The sequence below is a fragment of the Oncorhynchus mykiss genome, chromosome 13 (genome assembly GCF_057628025.1).
Source record: "Oncorhynchus mykiss isolate SJ-2025 chromosome 13, ASM5762802v1, whole genome shotgun sequence".
Lineage (NCBI taxonomy): Eukaryota > Metazoa > Chordata > Actinopteri > Salmoniformes > Salmonidae > Oncorhynchus > Oncorhynchus mykiss.
In genome coordinates, this window is record NC_143034.1 from 40,383,982 (window position 1) to 40,400,116 (window position 16,135).

The 16,135-nt window shown below is 41.8% G+C and overlaps 1 protein-coding gene across 4 annotated transcripts in view; it reads right to left on the reverse strand.

Moving 5' to 3' along the window:
* LOC110486106 (GEM-interacting protein) overlaps positions 1 to 16,135 on the reverse strand; it is a 58,263-nt gene that overhangs the window by 33,448 nt on the left and 8,680 nt on the right. For 2 of the 4 annotated variants that reach the window (XM_090196173.1, XM_090196172.1), the window contains exons 2-5: positions 9,904 to 10,047; positions 7,006 to 7,093; positions 4,481 to 4,577; positions 4,094 to 4,145 (exon numbers count right to left, since the gene is read on the reverse strand). In XM_090196173.1, the coding sequence (XP_090052299.1) occupies positions 4,094 to 4,145; positions 4,481 to 4,577; positions 7,006 to 7,093; positions 9,904 to 10,047 (381 nt within the window). Of the gene's footprint in view, positions 1 to 4,093; positions 4,146 to 4,480; positions 4,578 to 7,005; positions 7,094 to 9,006; positions 9,425 to 9,903; positions 10,048 to 16,135 lie in introns of those variants that run through there. The other 2 variants (XM_036940758.2, XM_021557466.3) reach the window with 1 other exon arrangement.

The following is a 16,135-nucleotide window of genomic DNA, read 5'->3' on the forward strand; positions in this document are numbered from 1 at the left end:
GGGGGTCAAAATCAAAAGTAACAGTCAGTATATGATGTGGTAACCAGCTGCATTAAGTATGGCAGTGCATCTCCTCCTCATGGACTGCCCCAGATTTGCCAGTTCTTGCTGTGAGATGTTACCCCACTCTTCCACCAAGACACCTGCAAGTTCCCGGACATTTCTGGGGGGGGGGGGGGGGAATGGCCTTAGCCCTCATCCTCCGATCCAACAGGTCCCAGGCGTGCTCAATGGGATTGAGATCCGGGCTCTTCGCTGGCCATGGCAGAACACTGACATTCATGTCTTGCAGGAAATCACACACAGAACGAGCAGTATGGCTGGTGGCATTGTCATGCTGGAGGGTCATGTCAGGATGAGCCTGCAGTACCACATGAGGGAGGATGATGTCTTCCCTGTAACGCACAGCGTTGAGATTGCCTGCAATGACAAAAAGCTCAGTCCGATGACTGAGCTTCCACCTCCAAATCGATCCCGCTCCAGAGTACAGGCCTTGGCTCATTCCATCAACGATAAATGTGAATCCGACCATCACCCCTGGTGAGACAAAACCGCGACTCGTCAGTGAAGAGCACTTTTTGCCATTCCTGTCTGGTCCAGCGACGGTGGGTTTGTGCCCATAGGCGACGTTGTTACCGGTGATGTCTGGCGAGGACTTGCCTTACAACAGGCCTACAAGCCCTCAGTCCAGCCTCTCTCAGCCTATTGCGGACAGTCAGCACTGATGGAGGGATTGTGCGTTCCTGGTGTAACTCAGGCAGTTGTTGTTGCCATCCTGTACCTGTCCCGCAGGTGTGATGTTTGGATGTACAAATCCTATGCAGGTGTTGTTACACGTGGTCTGCCACTGCGAGGACAATCAGCTGTCCGTCCTGTCTCCCTGTAGCGGTCTTAGGCGTCTTTATTTCCCTGGCCACATCTGCAGTCTTCATGCCTCCTTGCAGCATGCCTAAGGCATGTTCACACAGTTGAGCAGGGACCCTGGGCATCTTTCTTTTGGTATTTTTCAGAGTCAGTAGAAAGGCCTCTTTAGTGTCCTAAGTTTTCATAACTGTGACCTTAATTGCCTACCGTCTGTAAGCTGTTAGTGTCTTAACGACCGTTCCAACAGGTGCATGTTCATTAATTGTTCATGGTTCATTGAAAAAGCATGGGAAGAACAGCCCCTAATCGTGGTATTTTGGCTTTATACCACACCCTCTCCTGCCTTATTGCTAAATTATATCAGTCATCAGTCAAAAGAGGGTGTCTTGTCCTGCTCCTGAAATCTGCTCCTGTATTCATCCCAGTCATCAGCAGCAGAGTATTGGGGTAGGTGCATGTCTGACATCAATGTTTGCACAATTACAATGGTAGTTTAATTTCCCCATTATCTCACTAGTCTTCCTTTCTGTCTCCTTTGTAGTTTTTTTGGTCTCTCAGGCTGAACAATGCTGTTTTCAATCCTCACTCTGTGCTCACTCTTCCCTTCGGTCTGTTTCTCTCTTTCCCTTCCCATCCCTTTATGGAAAAACCACATGATTTCACATGTGTAAAATCACATGATGTTTTGCACATGTAAAATAAAATGTCACATGTGAAGTGTCACATCTAAAACCATGTGGTTTTGGAACACTTCACATGTGATGATATTTCACATGATCACATAACCTTTCACATGTGGATTAACATTTTCACATGATGCCCTGCAGACAAAAATGAGTTGTAAGGATGTCGCCGGAACATCACAAAATTAGCTGCAGTGTTTTCAACTTACACACTTTGACATACATGATTACATTGTGTACGTTTATTTATACAGTAATTATTATTCAACATGTCCTCACGTGCGATTTGAACTCAGAACCTCTTGGTTCACAGCATTCCAATCTTCCTGCTACGCCACCATGTCTGTGTCATTGACAGATTTCACCTGTATTCTTATACTTTGGACTTCAAAGTAAATCTCAGCTTTGTATAATACACCCAATAAAAACAAATATATTTATCATAGTGATTCAGGAGTAACATTGAAACAGAATAATACACTTCACCAACATTAGACAACTATACAGAAAACCCTCAAATTGCAGAATTAAGTAAATAAAATCAATGATGGGAGAACAGTCAGATTAACGGATATAACAAAAGCAGTGCAGATGGCAGTCTTTTAAGTGCAGAGACGTATTATAGGTAATTAATTCATGTGTATGGAACTTCTGAGAATGCTACAGGTTTTGTGGCGCAGCAGAAAGCGTACTTCAAACCCCAGGTGGTGTCATATTGAAAAGTCAGTACTAAGTGACATTGCTTGTCCTAATACTTATATATTTCTTAATTCCATTCTTTGACTTTTAGATTTGTGTGTATTGTTGTGAATTGGTAGATACAACTGCACTGTTGGCGCTAGGAACACAAGCATTAAGTTACACCCGCAATAACATCTGCTAAATATGTGTACGTAAATTTGATTTGATGTCAAATGTAATCATATTATCGTAATTATTTTTTAACTATACTATTTTAGCTGATCAGCGTGTCAGATAACTTAAAACCCCTATACCATTTCATTATTTCCCTTAACTGTTTTCACATGTTGAGCTGACATTTTCACGTGAAAACCAAAAAAGACACATGAAGTCAGTTGTTCACACGTGAAACTACATGTTCACATGTATTCACCACCTGTTCATGTGAGGAAGAAAATGTGTTCTCACCTCACATGTGGAATATGCAGTTTCACATGTGAAAACCTAACTCTCACGTGGAATGCGTGAAATGAGTGAGTAAAAATCTAATTTGCACTATCACGTGAAAAAACGTTAAAATGTTGTCATGTGTATTTTCATGGCATCCCCATGTTGTCACATTTATTTCACGTTCTCACTTGTGCTTAAATGTTTTTACGTGTTGTCACATGTTTCTTTAACATGTTGTCGCATGTTGTCATATTAACTTCACATAAGATCACGTGAAATTAATGTCGTTTTTCCATAAGGGATCTCTCCCCCTCTCTTTTTACCATCCCTCTCATATCCCTCTGTTTTTCCCCCCTCACCCACATTTCTCCCTTCCTCTCTCCCTCTCTCTCCTGTTTGATGGATATGTCTGAGGGGTAAACTAGCGAGCATCTGTCTGCAGCTCTAATCCTCTCTCTCCCCCCACCCTCTCCAGTCGTCTCCCAATCTCGTTAACACAGAGGCAATTAGCGCCACCTCAACAAGAGAGGTTGAATAGTTGGAGATGAACCACCGTGACTGGCTGTCACCCCACTAGTCCCGCCCACACCACTCATCACATCCCACCTGGATTGGCTGTCTGTTAGTGTCAGTCACCGGGCAGTGTTTCCAGAAGAGAATGGCTTGGACTCTTGCATCCCTTTCACATAAAGACCAAAACCCCACTAATTTACCATGCCTGCATTTTTATACCAGCTTTTTTGTTTATCTGAAAAGCATAGGGGTAGAAAACATGGAAAAATAAAAGCCACCTAAAGACCTAGCCATGATTCCTGCATTTTCACAGACCCTGTAACCAAAATACAGGTATCGGGTCTGTGTGAATGGTTCTCTGATTATTTACAGGGAAATTCATTAACACTTCCATTGTTTAACACATCCCTAATTTGAAATGCCCCCATGGTTTAACCACACCCCCCCAACCCTCTGAATTACCCACTGATTACACATAAAATGGGTATACCTGCAAACAAGTGGCAAATAAAGGTCTGTTTGAAATAAACATTGCCTAAACGTTTTTCTATCGTTATTGAGGGAAGTAATTACGTTGATAATTCCTGATATTGATTTATCGCCCAGCCCTGCTCTTAGCCCACTGAGCTATAGCCTAAGTAAGATTTAGCTGTGGGAGCTAAAGCAAGTATTCATGTCTCTGGCAAAGTTACTCATCACACTGAACCAACAAACCACCTCTGTTACTCACACCAGGGTTGGGGTCAATTCGAGTCAGTCCAATACAACTGATTTGAATTTAACTAAAAAAAATGAAAAACACACATGCATACAACACACCACGTTCTGTATAAGCACACTGTGACATCTGCTGATGTAAAAAAAAGCCTTTTTAAATGAATTTGATTTCATTACAAACATACCTGATAGACCTCCATCTTTGTCATCACCATCTGGGGGGTAGACATCCTCACACTGCAGGGCAGAATACAGACCATTACACAGAGAAATGGATTTGGAGACAAGACGATACACACTGTACTTCATATCAGTAGAATATGAGCAGAACCCAAGTTCAAATGATTCCCCTGTTGGCTAGTACAAACGGTACCAAAGGTATCAACACAATGGAGCACCAGACTAGAAAAAATGTGATTGACTGACAGAGAGAACATAGTAACGATTGATTGATCGTTTGTTTTTAGGCTGGGTATCTGTAAAGCACTTTGTGACAACTGCTGGTGTAAAAAATGGCTTTCCAAAATAATTTAGATTAGTTGCTTGATTGACTGATAGTACTGCTCCCCTACCGTCAGATGATCCAGCTCAGTGTTGTCTGTGGTTTCCGTAGAGACGGTCTCAGCAATCGACTGGGAGTCAGGGTCTGGAAACATTTCCTCTACAGTGCTGATGGATCAGAGGGCCGATACATGTTATAATGGCTTTGTGAAGCCTTCGTAATGCCTAGATGCTTCACTTATTATTTATGTGCAAATTCTTACTATACTTAACAAAAATATAAATGCAGCATGCCACAATTTCAACAATTTTACTGAGTTGCATATAAAGAAATCAGTCAATTTAAATACATTAATTTGGCCCTAATCTGAATTTAAGTATGCTCTCTCTAATTCTCTCTCTCTTTCTCTCTTTCTTTCTTTCGCTCTATGGAACCCTGACCTGTTCACCGGACGTGCTACCTGTCCCAGACTTGCTGTTTTCAACTCTCTAGAGACGACAGGAGCGGTAGAGATACTCTCAATGATCGGCTATGAAAAACCCTCGACAACTACTGTAATTATTATTATTTGACCATGCTGGTCATTTATGAACACTTTAACATCTTGGCCATGTTCTGTTATAATCTCCACCCGGCACAGCCAGAAGAGAACTGGCCACCCCTCATAGCCTGGTTCCTCTCTAGGTTTCTTCCTAAGTTTTGGTCTTTCTAGGGAGTTTTTCCTAGCCACTGTGCTTCTACACCTGCATTGCTTGCTGTTTGGGGTTTTAGGCTGGGTTTCTGTACAGTACTTCGAGATATCAGCTGATGTAAGAAGGGCACACTGAGGGAAAGATTTTGTGTGTATATATCGCTGTGCTCCGTTTAGTTAGTCTGCCTTTATAATTAGTTTGTAGCTGTACAAATCAAAATATATTTGATATTTGATATTCTTCAAAGTAGCCACCCTTTGCATTGATGACAGTTTTGCACACTTGTCATTCTCTCAACCAGCTTCACCTGGAATGTTTTCCCAACAGTCTTGAAGGAGTTTCAACATATGCTGAGCACTTGTTGGCTGCTTTTCCTTCCCTCCGCGGTCCAACTCATCCCAAACCATCTCAATTGGGTTGAGGTTAGGTGATTGTGGAGGCCAGGTCATGTGATGCAGCACTCCATCACTCTCCTTCTTGATCAAATAGACCTTACACAGCCTGGATGTGTGTTGGGTCATTTTCCTGTTGAAAGACAAATGATAGCCCCACTAAGCACAAACCAGATGGGATGGTGTATCACTGCAGAATGCTGTGGTAGCCATGCTGGTTAAGTGTGCCTTGAATTCTAAACAAATCACTGACAGTGTCACCAGCAAAGAACCCCCACACCTCCATGCTTCACGATGGGAACCACACTTGTGGAGATCATCTGTTCACCTACTCTGTGTCTCAAAAAATCTGGACTCATCAGACCAAAGGACAGTTTTCCACCGGTCTAATGTCCATTGCTTGTGTTTCTTGGCCCAAGCAAGTCTCTTCTTATTGGTGTCCTTTAGTCGTGGTTTCTTTGCAGAAATTCGACCATGAAGGCCTGATTCACTCAGTCTCCTCTGAATAGTTTATGCTGAGATGTATCTGTTACTTGATCTCTGTGAAGCATTTATATAGGCTGCAATTTCTGAGGCTGGTAACTCTAATGAACTTATCCTCTGCAGCAGAGGTAACTCTGGGTCTTCCTTTCCTGTGCCGGTCCTCATGAGAGCCAGTTTCATCATAGCGCTTGATGGTTTTTGCGACTGCACTTGAAGAAACTTTCAAAGTTCTTTAAATGTTCCGCATTGACTGACCTTTATGTCTTAAAATAGTGATGGACTGTCATTTCTCTTTGCTTATTTGAGCTGTTCTTGCCACAATATGGACTTGGTCTTTTACCAAATAGGGCTACCTTCTGTATACCACCCCTACCTTGTCACAACACAGCTGACTGGCTCAAACGCATTGAGAAGGAAAGAAATTCCACAAATTAACTTCTAACAAGGCACACCTGTTAACTGAAATGCATTCCAGGTGAGTACCTCATGAAGCTGGTTGAGAGAATTCCAAGAAGTGTGCTAAGCTGGCAAAGGGTGGCTATTTTGAAGAATCTAAAATATAAAATATGTTTTGATTTGTTTAACACTTTTTTGGTTACTACATGATTCAATATGTGTTATTTCATAGTTTTGATGTCTTCACTATTATTCTACAATGTAGAAAATAGTCAAATATATATATATTATATATATAAATATATATATATATATATATATATATATATATATATATATATATAAAAAAAATGAGTAGGTGGGTCCATAATTTTGACTGGTACTGCATGTACACAGATGTAAGCGGAAGAATATACTCGGTTTACAATCCCACGTAGGTGTACACTTCCTCTCTGGCAACTAGTAGCAGACAACCCACCCCCAACAAATAAAAAATATGTAACTAAATATGTAGCTAAATAACTCAAATGTAAAACATGTCAAGGTGTTCTGAATGATGGACTGATTATAATGTGGAGGGTGACAATGGTAATACGTGTACATGATGAGTGAATATAAAAGTCAAGACTTACGAGTTGACCAAAGAGAGTTCAAAATTATCGAAGTCCCGGAAGATCTCACTGTAGCGCTTAGTCTCTGATTTGTTGGGGACCTTCACCTCTGGGGTAAAAGATGGATGACAAACATATGAGCAAGAGAGGCCAAATTATCACTCTTTTCTTTTCATAAAATAAACATTACACACAAAACACACAAGTTGAAATTGCTTTTTTGCAGCTCCCCAAAAAGTTATCTGTAAAAAAAAAAAAAGCTTACAAAATATCTTCTATTTTTAGAAATAACAAATAAAGGGGTAAACCAACAGCCAACAAACACCCAGTCATAAAACAATGTGTGAGGAAATAAAGAAGTTTGTGGATTTGAAGGTTGGTGGTGGTGGTGGTGGTTATTGAGGCCTCAGATGTGTGATTGTATGTTTGTGTAAAAGGCATTTGTTGTAACACTGTTGTCTTTCAATTCTCCAGCCTCTGGTGAAAAACATATACCACTGTTGGTCACCCATTATAACACACTGAGTACTGCTGAGATGGCTCAGAATGGTTATAAAAACCTTTGTGTGAATGACAGATAAGAACATTTCCTTTTTATATAACATCTAATATGGGAAGGACTGCAACTAATCTGAGAAAAAGAGAAATGCAACTCCAACAAAAGGGGTTCTATTCATTTCCTAGCCTGGTTAGGCCAGACTGAATGCTGTGCTCAGTACTGAGTGCAGTATTCAGTCTGGTTTAACCAGGCTATGCATTTACAGTATACAGTTTACAGTATAGGCTGGGGAAAATACAGGTTGATGACACCCAAAACTGAATGATGGTACATTAACCCTGAGTGAACTACAACCTAATGCTGTAGTCTCTCTCAACATACGTTTGTGGGCTAGCATCATGTGCTGAGACTGCATATGAGGCTAAAAACCTATAGGAATCTGTTACAGTTGAAGCTGACTGTGTATCACTTTAAGGGCAGTTAATATGCAAAAATACTCAACTCCCAGTGTTAACAGATGAAAAAAAATCTACATCTCTCCTCCCTCTCTTTCGCTCTCTGTCTCCATTTAGGTCAACCACATCCTGCTTGTGATGTGTGTCATGTTTTGCTCAGAAGACACAAAGTCCTTGTTTTTCACCTTAGCAGAGTTCTGTTCAGTCGAAGACAGGTACGAGATAGTAGAACTGTACACAACCAAGCTCTGCCAAAGCGCAAATTAAATGTAAAAGCAATGTTCCTGCGTGTCCAATGAGACTGCATTCACAGTAAACGCTGCATATGTCAGCTCAATCAGAAATTAACTTCAAATGTTAAGCGAGCTATAGTGCTGAACTTTGTGATATGGATTGAATCAAGCCCTTAGTCTAACAAAAAGCAGGGCCCTATAGCCTACTGTGCATGTCAGAGTTCTAGAGGGAGCTCGAAGAGTGGGTTCAAATAGCATTTGTTTTCCTTCAACCATTTTCTCTTAAATCATGAGGGCTGATGTCCCTGACTTAATGGTTTTAATGGTTTTTTTTTTTTAAGTTTCACGAATGGCACACACCAATATGCAAAATGGAGGATGAGTTCAGGAGGTTCACTGATCCTGCACTGACTGGGAGGATGTAGCATGCAACCACACATGCACGCTCACACACACACACGTTTGTTTTATTATCCTTGTGGGGACCAAACAATTGATCCCCATTCAAAATCCTATTTTCCCTAACCCCTAACCTAACCCTAACCCCCAAGCCTAAAATAGTCTTTTTCCTTGTGAAGACCGGCGAAACTTGTCCGAAGTATCCTTGTGAGAACTTCTGGTCCCCACAAGGACAGCAAAACCAAAAACAAACACATACACACACCTTCCCTGAAACATTTTCTCACCTCCTTTTCTACCTAAATGGATGGTTTCCCAGACCCAGAAGGAGACTATTCTCCATTGAGCATGCTTTAGTCCAGGAGTAGGCTTAATCTGAGCACTGGAAACTGGCCCACATGATAACAATCTTCTGTTTTCTCTTGTTGTTACTCACCTGGGGTTTTGGAGTGCTCCTTCTCTTTAACTTGGGGTTCTTCTTCCCTGTCCATCTCTATTTCAGACTAAATATCAAAAGTGCACCTAGCCCCAAACTACCATATAGCACAGCAACCCCATCAATGTTCCTCGCACCACCAGCAACGTTCCATCAACCTTCTATCAATCAATCTATCAATTCCATCAACGTTAGCAATGCCTACTCGTTCACAAGACAAACAGCAGCTACAGAGCAGGAAATGAGCTCGATTTCCTCTAGATGCACTCAATCCCACTAACATTTGACTAGAACACTGCTGCTGTCTGGTAAAGTGCAAGGGTTTGACCCTTCTCTTCTTGCTCTCTCAGAGTTATCTTCCTCTAGTGCAGAGAGAGGTTGGCCAATACGGTTTCACCATCATGATAAGAGGAAGTGTGATTCTGTACAATCTAGGTCACACCTACATTGTCACACTGAACATAGAGTGTGCAGGAGGAAAAAGAGAGAAAAAGTGATTCTGCGTTTGCAGAAAGTATTAGTGCACTTGCCTCTGTGTTATACTGTTTGTGTTGTGCAGATGTTCAGAGGTCAAACTTTGACCTCTAAAATGATCTCTCTCATGGGTGTTGAAAGATGAATGATATTATGCACATCTCTGCAATTCAAACTCAACGGCAACCTCTTGAAATTGCAATATCATAGTCCTCACCAGTGTCATAGTAGGCAGTAAACATTTTGAAACTGAGTGAAATGGGAATACTAATTGTACCTTTACTAACTGTAACTATGCCCAATAACAACAAAGGTTTCCTTTTTCTGTGGCAAACGTTTTGCTACAGTGTGACCTTACACAACCCATGATAGTGAGATTAAAATGTCCAGGAGATGGATTCTAGGGTGCTGAGACTGACTGACCTGTGATGGAGCGACGCAGCATGGTGAGGGCGTGGCTGACTGGAGGTCGACCCATGGATGGGTAGCATTCCGCCAGGGGCTGGAGAGACTGCTGTAGGGCCTGGAGCCCCATGGACACATGTAGCTGGTTAGGACCACCCAGCTCTGGGAGGGAAGGTGGGAGGGAAAGAGAGAAAGATAAAATATTTAGATTGAGAGATTACGCACTGTAAAATGTAAAAAAATGTTTACTAAAATTGTCTGTGTGTGTGTTTGTGTGGTAATTTGTAAACTAAAACACTATATACGTTTCTATAGTCAATTGGCACAGTGGTGACCCGTCATTCAGGGCCTTTGGGGCAGAGCAGCAATTACAGCCTCGAGTCTTCTTGGGTATGACGCTACAAGCCTGGCACACCTGTATTTGGGGAGTTTCTCCCATTTTTCTCTGCAGATCCTCTCAGGTTGGATGGGGTGCGTCGCTGCACAGCTATTTTCAGGTCTCTCCAGAGATGTTCGATCGGGTTCAAGTCTGGGCTCTGGCTGGGCCACTCAGGGACATTCAGAGACTTGTCCTGAAGCCACTCCTGTGTTGTCTCGGCTGGGTGCTTAGGGTTGTTGTCTTGTTGGAAGGTGAACCTTCGCCCCAGGCTGAGGTCCTGAGTGCTCTGAAGCAGGTTGTCATCAAGGATCTCTCTGTACTTTGCTCCATTCATCTCTGCCTCGATTGTAACTAGTCTCCCAGTCCCTGCCGCTGAAAAACACCACCAAAACATGATGCTGTCACCACCATGCTTCACCATAAGGATGGTGCCAGGTTTCCTCCAGCTGTGACACTTGGCATTCAGAGCCAAGAGTTCAATCTTAGTTTCACCAAACCAGAGAATCTTGTTTCTCATGGTCAGAGTCTTTAGGTGCCTTTTGGCAAACTCCAAGTGGGTTGTCATGTGCATTTCACTGAGGAGTGGCTTCCGTCCATTCCATAAAGGCCTGATTAGTGGAGTGCTGCATAGATGGTTGTCTTCTGGAAGGTTCTCCCATCTCCACAGAGGAACTATTGAGCTCTTTCAAAGTGACCATCGGGTTTCTGGTCACCTCCCTGACCAAGGTCCTTCTCCCCCCAATTGCTCAGTTTGACCGGGCAGCCAGCTCTAGGAATAATCTTGGTGATTCTAAACTTATTCTATTTAAGAATGATGGAGGCCACTGTGTTCTTGGGGACCTTCAATGCTGCAGAAGTGTTTTGGTTCCCTTCCCAAGATCTGTGCCTTGACAAAATCCTGTCTCGGATCTCTACGGACAATTACCTCAACTTCATGGCTTGGTTTTTGCTCAGACATAGACTGTTAACTGTGGGACCTTATATAGACAGGTGTGTGCCTTTCCAAATCATGTTCAATCAATTGAATTTACCACAAATGGACTCCATTCAAGTTGTAGAAACTTCAAGGAAGATCAATGGAAACAGGATGCACCAGAGCTCAATTTTGCGTCTCATAAAAAAGGGTCTGAATACTTATGTAAGTATTTCTGTTTTTTATTTATTTTTAATACATTTGCAAAAAAATCTAAAAACTGTTTTCGCTTTGTCATTATGGGGTATTGAGTGTAGATTTCTGAGGATTTGTTTTTATTTAATCAATTTTAGAATAAGTCTGTAACGTAACAAAAAAAAGTAAAGGTGTCTGAATACTTTCTGAAGGCACTGTATTGTTTATATATATATATATATTTGTTGTTGTTCTTGTCTGTTTTGCATGCTATTTTGGCATTAATATGTGTCCCATATCAGTTTGCAAACAATGTAAAAAAATATATAAAATCATTGCGTTAATAAAGCTGCATACAAACATGATCTCTTTTTTGCTTTGTTGAGTAAGGCAGCTCCAAAATGCAGGTGTTGCCATTGGTTTAGTGTTGGTTTAGTGATTTACAAGATTTACATGCTAAAATCGCCACTGAATTGGCATATCAGACAGTATGCCTGCATGCCCTGCAACTTGCATTGGAATCGGAAGTAGGATGGCGACCCCTTGAGGCATGGTCGGTAGTCACATGAATAACACTATTTAACATGTCAAATAGTATACATATGATATGAGTAATGTAAGATATGTAAACATTATTCAAGTGGCCTTATTTAAAGTGACTAGTGATCCATTTATTAGTGTCCAGTAATTGGGTCTCCATGTAGGCAGCAGCCTCTCTGAGTTAGTGATGGCTGTTTAGCAGTCTGATGGCCTTGAGATAGAAGCTGTTTTTCAGCCTCTCGGTCCCAGCTTTGATGCACCTGTACTGACCTCGCCTTCTGGATGATAGCGGGGTGAACAGGCAGTGGCTCGGGTGGTTGATGATCTTTTTTTGCCTTCCTGTGACATCAGGTGCTGTAGGTGTTCTGGAGGGCAGGTAGTTTGCCCCCGGTGATGCGTTGTGCAAACTGCATCACCCTCTGGAGAGCCTTTCGGTTGAGGGCGGAGCAGTTGCCGTACCAGACTGTGACACAGCCCGACAGGATGCTCTCGATTGTGGATCTGTAAATGTTAGTCAGAGATTTGGGTGACAAGCTACATTGAATCAGCCTGCTGAGGTTGAAGAGGTGCTGTTGCGCCTTCTTCACCACACTGTCTGTGTGGGTGAAACATTTCAGTTTGTTGTTGAGGTGTACGGCGAGGAACTTAAAACTTTCCACTTTCTCCACTGCTGTCCCTTCGATGTGGATAAGGGGATGCTCCCTCTGCTGTTTCCTGAAGTCCACGATCATCTCCTTTTTTTGTTGACGTTGAGTGAAAGGTTGTTTTCCTGACACCACACTCCAAGCGCCCTCACCTCCTCCCTGTAGGCCAGGCCTGGCCAACCCTGTTCCTGGAGAGCTACCATCCTGAAGGTTTTCGCTCCAACTCTAATCTAGCGCACCTGATTCGAATAATTAGCTGGTTGATAAACTGAATCAGGTTAGTTACTACTGGGGTTGGAGCGAAAACCTTCAGGAAGGTAGCTCTCCAGGAACAGGTTTGGGCAGCTCTGCTGTAGGTTGTCTCGTCGTTGTTGCTAATCAAGCCCACTACTGTTGTGTCGTCTGCTAACTTGATGATTGAGTTGGAGGTGTGCATGGGTGAACAGGGAGTACAGGAGGGGGCTGAGCATGCACCCTTGTGGGGCCCCAGTGTTGAGGGTCAGTGAGGTGGAGATGTTGTTTCCTACCTTCACCACTTGAGGTGGCCCATCAAGAAAGGCCAGGACCCAATTGTACAGGGCGGGGTTGAGGCCCAGGGCCTCCAGCTTGATGATGAGCTTGGAGGGTACTACGGTGTTGAATGCTGAGCTGTAGTCAATGAACAGCATTCTTAAATAGGTATTCCTTGTGTTAAATATGCTTGTTGATTAATCAGGACCTGAATATGACTGCACACAATTTAATAATTTAACACATTTTTTACGTACTTATTACGCATTGATTACACTATCACTCGTATTTCATATGTCACAACGATTCATTGATGCATATTCTAGGATGCTGGTAAAGTTTTGTCCAGAGCCTCTGCTCTCCACTAGCTCTGTCTGGACAGTGCTGGTCATTAAAAAAAAGCTAGCTAGCTGATGACTGCAAACAATGTTATTCCCCAAAAACATAGCAAAACTTCATCCTCTGTTTCAGTAGATATAGTTAGCTAGTGTCATCTAAAATAACCCTAATTTATAAGAAAGTTATCATTTGATTTATGGTGGTCGAACCCATCTGTATGAAAATATCCACAATAAGGAATAGCCACAATAGTGTAATTTGCAATTAGCCTTCAAAATAAAAGTCTGTCATTGACAGTGATGCAAATGAATACAAATAGTGGAATTATGCCATAATTGAATAGATCATGCTAAACGAAGTTCTAATGATGTTATATAAATTCAACAAAATACAATAATTTGTTAATTTGACAAATCTGCTGAAATCGCACTATGTATTAGACTTCAGAATTGCATTGGGGGCATACTTATTTCACTGTACCTATGGATTGTGGATCAATGACATTGGGTATCAGTCTACTCAGGGATACGCAGAGAACATTAGTGTTGTAGCTCTTATTGCGGGACTCTGAAACCGGTGAGAATTGAGCCACATTTATTGTACCAGTTACGCATTGTGTATTATACCACTATGTGTATTGAAGGCTCCCGAATGGGATCTCAGTGCAATATTTGAAGAATCTAAAACACTTTTTTGGTTAGTACATGATTCCATATGTATTATTTCATAGTTTTTATGTCTTCACTATTATATTACAATGTAGAAAATAGTAAAAAATAAAGAAAAACCCTTGAATGAGTAGGTGGGTCCAAACTTTTGACTGATACTGTATATATAATTTATGAGTCCAAAAATGGGATGTCTTAACTACAGATTGCCCCTTTAAGTCAATCAAAAGTTTGCAAGTTTGAGCATGTGTCCATTAGGCCTATGGATATTTTTTTTTTTTTAATATCGGCATGAATGAGAAAGCCCCACTTTTATTCCATAGGCTTGGATCTGCACTATGCATGTCCACCGGTTTCAAAAATATGTTTTTTAACCTTTATTTAACTAGGCAAGTCATTTAAGAAAAAGTATTATTTATAATGACGGCCTACCCCGGCCAAACCCTAACGACGCTGGGCCAATTGTGCGCCGCCCTATGGGACTTCCAATCAGGGTCAGTTAAGATACAGCCTGGAATCGAACCAGGGACTGTAGTGAAGCCTCTAGCACTGCGATGCAGTGCCTTAGACAGCCGCATGACTAGGGAGCCTGAAATGATTGGTAGGCAGCTTAAACTTCTTGAATTCAAGCATTATTTGGTTCAAATACACATTTAGATATGTGAACAGCCATCCACAACAACAATCCGTAAGGTGCAAAAAGATAAATGAGAGAGCAGCAGTGTGATTCACATCCATGCTCTATGTAGATATCAATAATAAGTGATATCTGTATCGCCGTAGATTACACCACTACTGTCATCCTTACCTCGAAGCGTTTATTCAAGTTGGATAATCTTTGAATGCCAACAGCAGTCGCACCATTGGAAGATATACCGTTGAAGTCGGAAGTTAACATACACTTAGGTTGGAGTCATTAAAACTCGTTGTCAACCACTCCACAAATTTCTTGTTAGCAAACTATAGTTTTGGCAAACTACTTTGTGCATGACACAAGTCATTTTTCAAAAAATTGTTTACAGACAGATTATTTCACTGTAGCACAATTCCAGTAGGTCAGAAGTAACAATACACTAAGTTGACTGTTCCTTTAAACAGCTTGGAAAATTCCAGAATATTTTGTCATGGCTTTAGAAGCTTCTGAGAGGCTAATTGACATAATTTGAGTCAAATGGAGGTGTACCTGTGGATATATTTCGAGACCTACCTTCAAACTCAGTGCATCTTTGCTCAAGCAAAGCATCATGGGAAAAACAAAAGAAATCAGCCAAGACCTAAAAAAAAAATTGTAGACCTCCACAAGTGTGGTTCATCATTGGGAGCAATTTCCAAATGCCTGAAGGTACCACTTTCATCTGTACAAACAATAGTTGGCAAGTATAAACACCATGGGACCACACAGCCGTCATACCGCTCAGGAAGGAGGTGCATTCTGTCTCCTAGAGATGAACATAATTTGGTGCGAAAAGCACAAATCAATCCCAGAACAGCAGCAAAAAACAGACAATGGTTTGCAACTGCAGATGGGGACAAATATCGTACTTTTTAGAAAAATGTCCTCTGGTCTGATGAAACAGAACTGTTGGCCATAACGACTATCATTATGTTTGGAGGAAAAAGGGGGAAGCTTGCAAGCCGAAGAACACCATCCCAACAGTGAAGCACGGGGGTGGCAGCATCATGTTGTGGAGGTGCTTTGCTGCAGGAGGGACTGGTGCTCTTCACAAAATAGATGGCATCATGAGGAAGGAAAATTATGTGGATATATTGAAGCAACATCAGTCAGGATGTTAAAGCTTGGTTGCAAATGGGTCTCCAAATGGACAATGACTCCAAGCATACTTCCAAAGTTGTGGCAAAGTGGCTTAAGGACAACAAAGTCAAGGTATTGGAGTGGCCATCACAAAGCCCTGACTTCAATCCTATAGAAAGAACACTTGACTGCAGTTTCTACTGGTTGTTGTTTTCAGGCTGATTGTATTGGTGCTAGCTAGCTACCAAGCTAAAGCTAGCTACCCCAGAAGTTGCGATCAAACCAATGATGCTTTATTACGAACGCGGT